Source organism: Gadus morhua, chromosome 11 (assembly GCF_902167405.1).
Source record: "Gadus morhua chromosome 11, gadMor3.0, whole genome shotgun sequence".
Lineage (NCBI taxonomy): Eukaryota > Metazoa > Chordata > Actinopteri > Gadiformes > Gadidae > Gadus > Gadus morhua.
This window is the reverse complement of record NC_044058.1, coordinates 22,095,813-22,110,772: the sequence shown is the minus strand read 5'-3', so window position 1 is coordinate 22,110,772 and position 14,960 is coordinate 22,095,813. Positions and strand designations below refer to the sequence as shown.

Below are 14,960 nucleotides of genomic sequence, written 5' to 3'. Positions count from 1 at the left end.
TGTGTGTGTGTGTGTGTGTGTGTGTGTGTGTGTGTGTGTGTGTGTGTGTGTAGCCAGGGGCAAGTGAATTTCAATGATCAGGAGCAGTTTGAGATGCTGACCGGAACAAGGACTGAAAAACTGCTGGGCCCGCTGGACCTTGTGGGGTCCAATAACCCTAACCCTGGCTCCACGACCCTAGCCTAACGGTAAGCTAGCTAGCTATGTCATTTCTAAAATCACCCAGTTTTAGAAATGACATCGTCAGCCAGTTCGATTTATTAGGGTTCTTTTTGTTACTTTCTTAGGATTGATTTGCTCAACTCGGATTGTATTGACACACTTAGCTCCACAAGGGTCGCAACAGCTTTTTGGTTCATATTATAATCATTCTATAATTCATATATAACATATTTGTCTTGATCATTGTTTTAATCAATATTAATGACCATCAGCATGCACTGTATTGCATTTCTTTTATCCAAAAACTCCATCTTTTATCAAGACCATCCAGAAGATATGGAGCTGCAGCAATTTCAACTAGTTATTTATCAAAAAATATATTTATAATAATAATTAACTGTATTTTACCTCACCATAACCTTGAGCTTGTGTGAGAGGCAGCAGAGAGAGAGGTCATGTTTCCCGAAGCTCCGCTAGGCATTGGAAAAAACTACTTAATTCATCGTTCAGATCTACTTTATTTTATTGTATTTCATAATCATAATACTTAACAATATATAGTTTGTTTCCGTTGTCCTCCATCGCTCACTTCAACAATACATTTTGACACTTTTTATGACTCCTGGATCAGGCCGCAGCAAAAGCCTTGGACTTTCCTATCACCAACATGCCTCTGTACTCAGATATCTCAGGCACGGAGACTTGGAAATGCACAGACTGCACCAAACTGCAACAGACAGTGGCTTAATTTGAAATGAGACTAGCAGCATTAAAAAAATGCAAAGGACTCCTCCAGGATACAGTTCCGATGGTTGAGTTTGCTGAGCTAACTCAGACAAATACAGAACAAGATGATCAAAGCTACATTGTGTCCTTCCCGAAGCTGGACAAGAGAGAGACAGTTCCAGCTGCGTCTCACTGGCACAGAGTCGGCGCTAAGCCAAAACAACATACCAAACTGAATCAACAAGTTGATTCAGGCCACCCACATACTCTGCAAATTTTTTCGATGACTTCACAGAATTATAGTCTAGCATCTCCACAGAATTTGACTGTCTAGTTATAACTGGTGACTTAAATTTTCATACTGATGATTTGAATGACAAGTGTGCAAAAAAACTTTTTACCATTTTGGACACATTTGAACTGTCTCAACATGTGAAAGAGGCTACTCATTGTAAGGGACACACTCTAGACCTGGTTATCACAAAGGGCCTCAATGTTTCTGATCTCTCTGTGACTGATCCTTCCTTGTCTGACCACTTTTGTGTTTTCTTTAACATTTATTTTATTAAATACTGTCAAAAAACGGTTAGTCAATGAAGATTCTAATGTACTTTATAAAAAGGCCATCTCCTTGCTACCACCTCTCAACCCATGTTCTGCTGATGATCTTGTAGAAAACTTTAATTTGAACATTTTGAAAGTCATAGATGTCATTGCACCTTATAAGGTTAAAACGATTTCTGGAAAGCAAAAGGCCCCCTGGAGAAAAGCTGCTTCTGTAACAGCACAGAAAAAAGAATGCAGGAAGGTTGAACGCATCTGGCGTAAAACAAAACTTCATATTCAACATTATATCTATAAAGAGAGCCTCCGTGCCTACGAGTTAAAATTGCTAGAGAAACATTTTTCTCCAGTATCATTAAAACCAACACTAATAATGCAAAAACCCTATTCGTAAATGTTGACAGACTGACCAACCCCACAATACAAATTCCACCTGATCTCCATTCCACGCAGAAATACAATGAGTTTGCAGCTTTATATACTGATAAAATTGAAGGCATCATACGCGCCATCAATATCTCCACTTCAAACAAAAATGTTGGACTACCACCCTGTTCAGGCAAAAGTAACGTGGCAAGGATGGCATGCTTTAATGTTATAGACTCTCAAACTCTTGTGAAAACTGTGACACAACTAAAGCCATCCACCTGTTGCCTTGATACTATACCTACCAACCTCTTTAAGAATGTTTTTGAGGGCCTAGCAGTAGACATCTTGCAGATAGTTAAGAACTCTCTCCAGTCAGGCAATTTCCCCAAAGCTTTGAAAACTGCAGTTATTAAACCCCTATTAAAAAAGCGGAGCCTAGATGCCTCTATTATTAACAACTACAGACCAATATCAAATCTACCCTTCATAAGTAAAATCATTGAGAAAGTTGTCCTCCAGCAACATAATCACTTCCTGGCATCAACTGGTTGCTACGACACCTTCCAATCAGGATTTCGACCCCTGCACAGCACTCAGACCGCCCTTATTAAAGTTGTAAACGACATCCGTCTTAACACAGACTCTGGCAAAACCTCAATACTAATGCTACTTGACCTCAGTGCTGCATTCTACACTGTAGACCAGGGGTCCCGAACCTTTTCAGCAACAAGGACCGGTTTGATTCTCCAAAAAGATTCACGGACCGGCGGGGCGGGCCGGGGGGGGTGTTTTAACAAACTCTTAAAAAAGAACGTGAACTTGAGCAAGTGAAAATGAACAACTATGAACATAAATATATTGAACTAAACTTGAAGTAACATCTATCAGGTGTAAACATGCACAACACAAAATGTCAGTAAGGGAACTTAACACGCGTTTGTGAGGCCACAGAATAGGCTACAATTCATTTTATTCAGTGGGAGCCCTGTGCTTGTTTCCCTGCAATAAGAAGGTTCCATCTGTGGGTGATGTAAGACAGTGACACCCTTAGCATGTTTGCAATGTCCAATCGTTTGCGCAATTTGTTGCAGTCATTGCCGAAAACCCGGCCTCGCATAGGTACGTGGTGGGAAATGGAAGCAACGTTTTTAGCGCTTTTACGGATATCTCGGGATACTCCGCTTTGGTTTTGATCCAAAAACCCGCCAGAGAGGTTGGCTCAAACACACTTTAAAGACCAACATCATTAGCTATTTCGATCAAATGATCTTCCTCCTGCACTGACAAGTGATTCGGGACATTGACAAATGGGTTGCTCATTCGTTCGCCGTGGATCTTTGGAGGATGGGATGTAACGTTCGAAATCATTTGAAAGCACAAAAATGTGATCGAGCACCAGCTGCGAGAGAATGGGCCCTGCCTCAGTCTCTCCCAAAATCCCCACTAATGTTTGGAACATATTGATTACTCCCCTGTCCACTCATCGTCCCCACAAATCATGCTTGGCTTCAAATGCAGCAACTTTATCTGCCAGTTTAAAGACAGTCGTCATTCTCCCCTGGAGTGTCAGGTTGAGCTGAGCTCTTAGTGTGACACTACTGTTGAACTGAACAAGTGAAGTGAGCTTAGGCTGCGCGCGCAGCCGCTGAAGCCAATACGTGTTGAGGACGGGAAAGACAGACAGTTATGCCTAAGAAAAGAAGTTAGGACCTTGCCAAAAATGCAAACATGTTCTATGCAATCTAACAACTGCATATAGACTTATGGCATGTAAAAGAGTGACATTATTGCGAAGTAAATTGAGTTTATAAGTGTGCATGCATTTTTTACATTTATTTATTTTTATTAAAAAAAAATTCTATTTATGTCGTAGCTTACTAGCCTACGGCCCGGTTAGGAATGTCCCGGTGGTTGGGGACTGCTCTAGACCATACAATACTTCTGGACAGGTTAGAAAACTGGGTGGGGCTTTCAGGCACAGTCTTAAATTGGTTCAGGTCCTACCTACAAAATAGGAACCACTTTGTTTCCGTTGGCGACTTTGTATCAGAATCAACCAACGTGACATGTGGAGTCCCACAAGGTTCGATCTTAGCACCCTCTTTATTCAACATCTACATGCTCCCATTAGGGCAAATCATGCAAAATAACAATATTGACCATCATTGCTATGCTGATGACATGCAAATCTATGTATCGCTATCACCAAATGACTATCGGCCCATAGATCTTCTGTGCCGGTGCATTGAGGAAGTGAAAGAATGGATGTGTCGAAATTTCCTTCAACTAAATGAAGACAAAACAGAGATAATTGTATTTGGTTCTAAAATGGAAAGGCTTAAAGTAACCCAACACCTTCACTCTCTGTCCCTGAAAACCTCAATCAAAGCCAGAAATCTAGGGATTATCATGGATTCAGATTTACAGTTCGACTGTCACATCAAATCAGTTACAAAATCTGCATATTATCACCTAAAAAATGTCCACCGAAGACTTACAAAAACTTGTACATTCCTTTATCACTAGTAAGCTTGATTACTGCAATGGTCTCCTTACAGGTCTCCCAAAACTAACTCTGAGGAAGCTTCAGCTTGTTCAGAATGCTGCTGCTAGAGTTCTAACAAAGACCAAAAAATTTGAACATATTACACCAATTCTGAAATCGTTACATTGGCTTCCTGTAACTTCCTGTAACGAGCAGTGTCCTCTTCTCTCTCTTGAGGATGTCTACAATAGACACTGCCTCAGAAGAGCTCATAGCATCCTGAGAGACTCATCCCACCCAGGCCATAACCTGTTTGAACTGTTGCCCTCTGGGAGGCGCTACAGGGCAATCAGATCAAGAACGAATAGGCTTAAAAACAGTTTCTACCCCAGAGCTGTTATTTCTCTAAATAATGCAGAATTATAAATTACTGCATTATCATACCAATCTGACCTTTAAAATTGGCTGACATTTTAAAATGTATATATTTGTTCGAGTTCTTTAACATTCGATATTTATTTTAAAAAAATAGACTAATTTTCTCATTTAGTTTTTGTTTTAAAAGCACTTATTTTGAGAGCCTCTACCCCAATTTCGTTGCACTTTGTGCAATGACAATAAAGAGATTCTGATTCTGATTCTGATTCTGTAGCTCAGAGAATTGATTTTAAAATCATGTTACAAACCGATAAATCCCTACATGGTCTAGGCCCAAAATATTTAACTGATACGCTTCCACTACATAAGCCCTCTAGACCACTAAGATCCTCTGAGACCAATCTGTTAATTATCCCCAGAGTAAACACGAAACATGGGAAAGCAGGATTTAGTTATTATGCAACAAATAGCTGGAATGAACTCCCTGAGGATTTAAGACTTGCCCCAACTCTGAGCACCTTTATAACAAGACTGAAGACTTTTATGTTTGCTATAGCTTTCTGCTAAATCTTAAATACATTGCACTTTCTAAAAAGCTTTTTTAACTTTGCCTTTATTTTCTATTTTAATACTAAAATGCTTTTTTAACTTTCTATTATACCCATTTCTTTGCATATGTTTTCTTTAACTTATCTATTATTTTATTTTATTGCATGACAATGTTTATATGTGAAGCACTTTGAGTCTGCCTTGTGTATGAAAAGTGCAAGATAAATAAAGTTGCCTTGCCTTGATAAATATTTATTTAGACTGAGATTCGCTTCCGCTTCATGTTGCTGAACTCTGGGAACCTGGATCTAAATCATTGCTAGTTTTATCGACACCTGCAATATGACAAGCTTCTGTTTTCTCTGTTGTGTTTGACAGTTGATTCCTCCATGCTGAGACAGAGTCAAATTAAGATTCCCAAAAAGGGTAAGACTCTCGTTCATCTACCAAACACAACCCAAACCTGATCTTAGAAGCATTAATATATTTAGTATTTTGTGTGTTCCTGATTGATACCCTGTTCATTTAATTTCTTTAACTCTTGGTATTCTACATTGCAAACCTCCCCTCTCTGCTCCTCTCACTCCCTACACTCTTGGAATCCCCCCTCTCTCTCTATCTCGCTCTGCCTTTCTCCCTCTATCTAAATTCCTCTGTGTCCTGTGTCTGTCCTCTCAATTCCTCTCCCTCCCTTTTTACTCACCCTCCTATCTCTGTCTCATTATCTCTACCCTTATTCTCTTCCTCTATCTCCTTATTCCATCTGTCTCTTTCTGTCTGACTTTGTCACTCTTTGTCTGTCTGTCTGGCTCTTGCTCTGCACCCCAGATGACTCCTGTGCCAGGAAGAGGGTCCGTATCAGAACTACACAAGGAGTTGGTCCTTTCACTCAGAGCAGAGCGAGTGTGCTCGGTTCTGGTATGGCGGCTGCGGTGGGAACCAGTGAGAACCTCTGTCTGACCAAGAGCCGGTAGAACCGCGCTCATCTCAGAACCACACACTGGATATCAATATCAAAGGTGTCAAGTAACGAAGTACAAATACTTCGTTACCTTACTTAAGTAGAGATTTTGGGTATCTATACTTTACTGGAGTAGTTATTTTTCAGCCTACTTTTTACTTCTACTTCTTACATTTTCACACACTTATCTGCAGAGCCGGACAGTACCGGAGTACATTTACTTGAGTACAGTACTTAAGTACAATTTTGAGGGATCTGTACTTTACTCGAGTATCATTTTTTGGGAGTACTCATGACTTTACTCAAGTACATTTGAGAGGCAAATATTGTACTCTTTACTCCGTTACATTTCTATCCATAACCGTGAGTACTCGTTACTCCTTCTGAAAAATAAAAGGAGAAAAGAAAAATCACGGAAACCCTCAATTTGTTGTTTCCCTCTCAAACGTGATTCCCTCTCAAACTGATTAGGACAGCCTTCAGCCTATCAGCAATCACCTTCGCTTTCCGCCAAAGCCAACTCCATGGTCAGAATTAGATGAGAGACGATTGTTGATTTGATTGATAAAAAAGCGGAGAAACTCACACATACATAGAATTGTTAGCTGAATTTTCTTTTCTGATATTGCATATTTATGTAAGCTGAGCAATTGTTTTTATGTTCTTGAGTATACTGTTATACTGTATACTATTGTGCTATTGCCATGGTAAAAAGATGAAAATTACTTGATTTTACTTTCAATTCCTTTTACATTCTCCAAGGTGTTAACATTTTTCATAACTCCATGTAGGACGTTTCTATACATAAATGTAAGCACTGTGGCAGTAGTAATGCAATATTTAGAAAACATACTCTTGTACTCTTGATACTCAAGTACTTTTAAAAAACAGTACTTCAGTACTTTCACTTAAGTAGACATCTGACTGTAGTACTTTTACTTGTACTTGAGTAAAATTTAGCAAGGGGTATCTGTACTTTTACTCAAGTAAGGAAGCTGTGTACTCTGTCCGCCTCTGCTTATCTGTACTTTCTACTCCTTACTTTTTTGGTTTATACGCGATCCATGGCACCTGCGCATGACCAGAGCCCGTCTACATTCTCTGACATTACATAAATCACGCCACATTCCAGCAACGAAATAGCAGACGTAGATGAGCGAAATGTCCCAACCAAACACCAGTGAGGAGGTTGGTAGCCAAGAAGACCAGCCAACCCTTATACATCCCTGGCTGTACCTGGAAGGATTTTCTGAAATGGTTGGATGCAAAAACAACTCAGTTCTTACTCGTTACATCTTAAATTCCTGCAGCTAAGCTTGGATGCATACATTTACATTCCCAATAAAGGCTTTTGATAACATGCCTCTGAAGTTTGACTTTTTTCACCATTCCAATACCTACAGGGAACTAGTCATCATATCTTCCGCTCCATGTAACACATGTTAATGCTCAGTAGTACACATATATGGTTCTTTAATGTATTTGCATTGTACTAATATGCGTTCATTTTCAATGGGCATAAATGTGTCTGAAACAGGTGCATCCCAATTTTTTCAACATTAACGTTATAGTCATTAGATGGCCTATAGAAAAATGTTTTTTTGGGGGAAGTGGGGCAGTGTGCTATAGAGGTTTGCTGTGTGTCATTAATTCACGGATGGGATAAATGTAGAGACCAAATTCCTTGTATGTGTGAGCATACTTGGCAAAAAAGCTGATTGTAATTCCATAGGCCCCTGTGGCAAAGCCTAAGCTTTTGTCCTTAATGGCATTTTTTTCCCCTTGCATTACTTTTACTTTAATACTTTAAGTAGTTTTGAAACCAGTACTTTTATACTTTTATTTAAGTAAAAAGCTTGAGTTGATCCTTCAACTTTTAAACGCTAGTATCTATACTTCGATTCTTTGATGTTGCTTCGCAACTAATATAAGGTTGCACTCACACTAGGCCATCTGGCCGTGGCCGTATTCACACCTAACCGTGCTCAAATCTGCCAGTGTGAGTGTGGCCAGTCTGGCCAGGCCAGGCCAACTTGGCCACTTGGGAGACGTGTGCTGATACGGTACGGGCCGCCACGGTACAGATGCTAATGAGCCGACACGGGCACACGCACGGCTACGCAACCAGAGCTGGATGACGTATAGCCCATGCGACGTCCATGGACATAATAAAGACGACAAGCCTTCTTTCCCATCAAACGTAAACATGGCGTCAAGCGGTTCAACTGTTGGTTCACGTTGTCCATTGTTGTTAAAACTCTGACTGGCGGCAGACTTTATTATGGCCCATGCAGCGGACGCTTGGTGATGACATGTTACGACGTGATGACGTATGTACAAGAGCCTACAGTGGCCAGGCCACAGTTGCGACGGCCAACGGCCACGGCCATATGGTCTAGTGTGAGTGCAGGCCAGAGAAAAATGGGGCCAGTTGAGCACGGTTAGGAGTGAAAACGGCCAACGGCCAGATGGCCTAGTGTGAGTGCACCCTAAATGTTACTAAACACAACTGAAGTGTGTTGCGTAATTTGCATCAGTACAGTAGACTAGATCTATTTTATTTCACTAACTACGTATTTTGGTGCTCAACAAAATATCAAAATCTGTAAGATAACTTCACTCACCAAGAACTCCCTTTTTGCAAGATTTGCTGGGTCTTCGTTGAGGTACACACACAGCGCCTTGAGAACACATTCCCACCCTGTAACAACGTCATCATCCTAGGTAAAGGGGATTAGAAGAGAAAGACATTTGTTTGGGAACCTTTTTCCTCTATCAAATTTCTCTATCAATTCAGTATTTTATTTCCCAAAAATTCATTCTTAGTGTGCCAAAGTTCTCAAGACGCTTGCCTAACTGTCCTCCCCGTTTTTGGAATAGCTTTATAAGCTTTTAAACTGATGAATGGGGACCTAATAAATCACACAATAAAGTATATTCCTGTAGGCCAATGTTATCACACATTAAAAAAATATTAGATTAATTTTCATAAATTGACAGCAACATTCTAATACTATGACGTTTAAATAAGTCAAGTGAATCAAATAAAGCATTTAAATGCTCACCATTTCTACAGAGCCTTTGGAACATTGGTTGAAGCAGAAGCAGAGGTCAGTCTCAACACCAATTACCTATACAGAAAAAACTAAAACAAGTATTTTATTATTCAAACATAGTTTAAGTTAACCCTTAAATAAACATTTCTATACAACAGTCAAAAAAATCTCCCTCATGCTTCATTTTAATAAGGCTTTATTAAGGTAATTAGACATCAAGACCTAAAAAAAATAACACATTCTTAACACAATGAAGTGAAATGAAACAAACATAACATATTGTAGTGTCCCTCTGTAATAATGCCAGTAGACGGAACTGGGGTTTTCTGGCGATTTTTTTCCAATTAATACACAGGCTACTGTGGGCTGTAGCCAACGAAAATACAGCTTCTATCGAATAAACTGTTGGGCCAGTGAGAATGGCGACGGTCTGTCTATAGCCAAGGGCTCTGTAGGCGTCACGTACAAGTGGCGATAGCAGCATCGCACTCTAGCTTAGCTCTCTCCCCAGAACAACGATGACGTTTCCTAGTTCTCAGCCAATCAAGACCCTACAGCCCATGACATATTCACTAACCCTCTGGAATCTCAACACAGGGAAATGGACATAAAATTAACTATTTTAACAGAGGAACACACATGACACAATATTACATAATACCCAGTCCGTTACAATGACTGGGGTAGGCTAGGTATAGCGGGTAAGACCAAAGACCAAACCGCTTAAACTATGAATGCCTTTGCTAACCAGCGATGCTAATATTAGCCTAATGTTTAATGCTAGCTGCTACAGACAGTGGCTAGCTGCCACTGTAGCCCTCGGCTACCGACAGACCGTCACCATTCTAACTGGCCAAATTAATAAACTCACACGTTATTCATTTTACCAGGCATAGCAGCATAAAAAATAAAGACATTACCAGCTACTTTCCCCATCGTGGTATAGTGAATATTTCCCCAAAAAGCGCCAACATTTCGAGTTGCTTAATCATTCAGTTAGAAACTAAAATTACTGTCACGGTTAGCGGGTGGCAGGCAGGCAGGTAGGACCCAATCGCAGACAGTTCAGGGGCCGTATTCACAAAGCATTTTATCTTACCGCTAGGAGTGCTCCTAACTCGCGCTAAAACATTTTACGTAGGAGTTTTTTCTTAAAAGTTATTCACAAAGCCGCTGAGACCTACTCTTACTAAGGATAAATCACAAAGAGTGAACTAAGAGTGACGCGCCGTTGCTATGGATTACGTCAATTCTCGTGCACGAGTTTAGAAGCGGTCAGTTCGGTGATTGGTTGTTCAGACGAGCCCACTGAATCACCGAAAAACAAGGAAATAGCCTAGGCTAGAAATGAATTCCTAATAAGTAGTTATAGTGCAGTTAGCAGAATACACGCATGATGACAATTTTGTGCAGGCCACGATAATGACGTTGTAGCCTGCACGTTCAAAAGAGAGAGAAAGCAAACAATAAAAAATACGTACAATTTAAAAGAAAATAAATGTTATGAACTACCCAAGTGTTGACTGATTAGTGCCTAGGTGTTTACCTAAAATGTGTTTTCAAAGTGATCCCTAAATGTCTGTCCATCTCAAAAAGCTGCCTCAGACCGCTCACCATTAAAATGCGCGAATCATGGGTAGCTGAAGATCCAGGCCACTTTGCAACAACATCCAGTAGGCTATGTTAAAATTTGCATCAAAAACAACCTGCGTGTTGATGGAATGCACTTTCCTCCTATTGACGAGCACGACCTCGTCTTTTGCTGGCGCAATTATTTTTATGTGCGTCCCGTCAATAGCACCGGGCATACCTGCAATTGCCATGAAGTTGGCTTTGATCCTGTGTAATTGTTGAATGTCCAAAGGAAAGTTTATGGCACGGCTGACTGATGGTTGCGATCATTTTAAATCGTCGGCATTGCAAAGTTGCATTTCCCCTGTTGCTAAAAAACGTAGTGTGGCCAAACATTTTATTTCGGCACTAATCTGATTATTCCTGTTAGTCGGGGATGTTATTGCATCGCGCATAACAACTCCACAACAAGTTGAATACCCTAACAGCTCGTCTCGCAGGCATTTTCAGTTTTTGTGAATAGGTCTTAGTGAGTTAGGAGTCCTCTTGAGGACTTTTAACAGGACACAACTCACCACAAACTACAACGATTCGACAAGGAACAAAGGAAAGACAAGGGCTTAAATACTAAACACAGGGTGCACAACGAGTAACAGCTGAAACACATTAGGGGAGGGAGCACTAATCACACAGGAGGGAAACTTGACCGTACATGGGGAGAAACAAGACAGAGATACCAAAGTAAAACAGGAAACACACCAAAACAAGACCAGGAATCAGACAGATCATGACAATTACACCATTAACTTCATATCTCTAAGGAAGGTCAACTATGCTTTCACACGATAGAGAAACATCCTTTATTCCCTAATTTCGTGAAATAGTCATGAGCTAAATTAAAGTTGTTAAGGCCTAGCTAATGCCTGCGAATAGTAACCTTAGCGATCTTTAACACATTAGTATAATCACATTAGGCCTGGATTTTGAAAAAATACCTTGACCTAAACATGTTCTCAACCTTAAGAGCAAATTAAAACAAGTATTTAGAGTGACTGACTCTAACAGTGGCATATTTGGTAAGATTTAATTACCTTTATAGATTACTCCTCGAGGCCAACTTGCATTCAACACAAGTGCAAAATGGCAACGTTATTCTTCACCGCGTGAGTAATGACGCGTTCATAGTGGGCGGTGTTCTTCTTTCTTAATTCTTTAAATGACTGAAACTTAAATATTTAACATCCCTGAAAGCTGTAAGAGTTTTACTTGATTTATATATGTTTAGATGTGTGATGTGTTGAAAATCGACATGTTGTTACGTTTTTGGTCTATCTATGAACTTAAGTTTTGTTACTATTTTGTGTGATGCATATATTGCCTGCCTTCTACACTCCTTGTGGGTCATCTAAAGTGCCTGTTCCTCGACCCCCTGGCTGGCGTTGAGGAAGAAAAGGGTTACATGGCACGGCCGCCACCCCCTTGAATGGCATCCAGGGGAGCTTTTATTGTAAAGATTACCATGTTAAACAAAGGCTTTTGGTTTATTGGGGTACACACCCCCTCCAGAACCCAACCCAAGTGAATAAGAACTCACGACTCGGAACAATCGGTGGACTTCTCAGAGCGTACCTTTAGCCTATGAAGTTGCCTAAGACGCAACGAGAAGCTCCCATCTGAGGCCTCAGATTATTGCAATGTTTGCCTGTTTTATTGTTTGTTGATGCATGTTGTGATGCATCTTTGTTTGTACTTTTATTACAAATATATATGACCACCAATTGTCTACAGTATTGTGTGCCTTTTGCATCTAAAAAAAACATCTGTCTTAGACGCAAACTCTGATAGAGAAGTTGCCACGACAGATGAGAAACATAAATCAAACATGATTCACCTTTTGTGCTAATTGAAAGTACAAACTATGTAAACTTTGACCTCCATTGAATTCACCTTTTTTTCATTCTACCAGACCGCCCAAGAGACACTTGTAGACACTTATGGAGTGTCATGGAGTCGTGAAAGACATTCCAGCACTGATATTTCATGATGTTTTTGGTCAGAGGTTAAAACCACGAATATGAGTTGGAAACTGTATTGGGCCAGCCGTATTCAAACACTTGTAAGCCATACATAAATAACCTGATGACAAAAAATGGTGGGCCCAGTGCTGTTTGGAAATTTATTTCAATGCCCTTGAAAATATGTCAAAATGTCTACATAAATTGCCCTAAATACTTTTAAAGCGCTTGCTATAATTCAGTTCCCTCCCGTGTTTTCATTTTAGCTCATCTCCCTCATCACCCCCCAGCCCCCCCAGCCCCCCTGCTCAGGAACACCCAGAATGTACCCTTAAGTTAACTCAAGACTCAGGACCCCAACCCTTCTCTGGAGGAATCAGAACCAGGGCAGGAGAAGGAGGCGGTTGGGAGGGTGATGGGTCTCACGTTAGAACAGTCTATGGAGATGAGGGACATCATCTCAGGTTCCCACCAAGGCCTACAGAATGCTTCTGCTACCATCTGACCGTGCGTCGGTGCATTCTCAAATTGCTCCTCGGTGGATATAAACAGATCAATGGAGGGGCTGCAAAGGCCCCTCCGTTATTATTGTGAATAAAAAGAAAGGCATCATTCCTTTCGCGGTGTGTTAGCGCTTGTGGGGGGTGGAGTGCAAATAAGCGGCCAGAGCGAGGTTTGGAAATATTCACGCTGTTGAGCTGGATAGAGAACACCCTGGGAACGGGGTGAGGTACAGCTCAAGAGTTCACTTGCGTCCCAGCATTTTGCATTCAACCATCTGTATTCATTCTTGGCAGGAAACACAGGCCTTTATCTTCATCTAGATAGAAAATAGTCTCAGCAGTGAAAGAGTTCAAGGCTCATTTAAACAGGACCAGTTGATGCCGAGTAAAATAGAGCGGGAAACGCTGGGCTGTTGGCCATGGCCAACGCCAACCGGTCTGTATCGCTTTGTGTACGGTCACTTTCGTTTTGTTTTTTTCAATTTTTCACACACATTGTAGGTCAGCTAGGGCTAAATAATCAATCCTTCCCTCTCCAGGCCCACACACTGATCACAAACTGACTAAACAACAGAGGCCAGAGTTCATTAGGGAACAAAAAAGCTCTGAGGAAAACCAACACAGCATGCTAACATAACACATGTATATGGCTATGAAAATGCGATTATTACGTATATGAAATGACACTTTTACATTGTTATAAGACACTAGAAAGACACATTTGTGTGTGTACTGCGAGTAATTTTGGCTGCTCTAACACCTGAATTTCTCTTTAGGGAACACTAATAAAGTGTTATCTTGTGCACACACAAACACATGCAATTATAAATCCACACAACACACTAACCTACATCTCAGAGTGGCTGGGTGTGGCTAGCACGGAGTGTGAACTTTCGATCTAAAGTGTCCATGTCCCACATCCACACCTCATTATAACCCCTGGCGGTTAGAGAAAATATAGGCACCTATATATTATGTGGACCACAGACACACAGACACACACACACACACACACACACACACACACACACACACACACACACACACACACACACACACACACACGTGTGTGTGAAATCTTTTCTCTTGTCTCGCACTTCTCAGTCATTCACAAACTTAATTGTAGACCATGTCCGTGTTGGCTGAGCTCAGGAGGTAGCGCAGAGGTAGAGCACTTGTCTTGTAACTGATAGGTTGGTAGTTCGATCCCCAGCTGGCAGCATCAACCATGCGGGCTGTTGCCTTGCATGGTTGACTCTGGCATCGGTGGGTCTATGTGTGGATTAACAGATGTAAGTCGCTTTGGATAAAAGTGTCTGCTAAATGCCCAAATTTAAGTCTTATGAATAGTCATCGATCCACCTGCCTAAATGTAGCTAATCAGAGAGCATTGTTGTGGTTCACAAATTTTTACTTTGTCAGGCTGAGAGTAGTCAAAACTAATTACTCAACATTTAAAGATGTTTGCTTTTGCAAAAACTGAAAGCATTTTAAGAAATTCAATACTTATATTGTTTCAATAGTATGATGTTAATGGGCGCTTCTTAATTATTTTATTGATTTAAAGCATTTATTTCATCCATCTGGTTGGACTAGTTGTATTTAACAGGGTGATTAGTG

The 14,960-nt window shown here is 40.6% G+C and overlaps 1 protein-coding gene across 4 annotated transcripts in view; it reads left to right on the top strand.

The window, feature by feature from the left end:
* Positions 1-7,556, top strand: part of LOC115553253 (collagen alpha-6(VI) chain) — a 35,724-nt gene extending 28,168 nt beyond the window's left edge. For 2 of the 4 annotated variants that reach the window (XM_030369365.1, XM_030369362.1), the window contains 3 exons: positions 54-188; positions 5,612-5,659; positions 6,062-6,400. In XM_030369365.1, the coding sequence (XP_030225225.1) occupies positions 54-186 (133 nt within the window). In that variant the 3' untranslated portion in view covers positions 187-188; positions 5,612-5,659; positions 6,062-6,400. Of the gene's footprint in view, positions 1-53; positions 189-287; positions 354-5,611; positions 5,660-6,061; positions 6,401-7,279 lie in introns of those variants that run through there. The other 2 variants (XM_030369363.1, XM_030369364.1) reach the window with 2 other exon arrangements.
* The last annotated feature ends 7,404 nt before the right edge of the window (positions 7,557-14,960 follow it).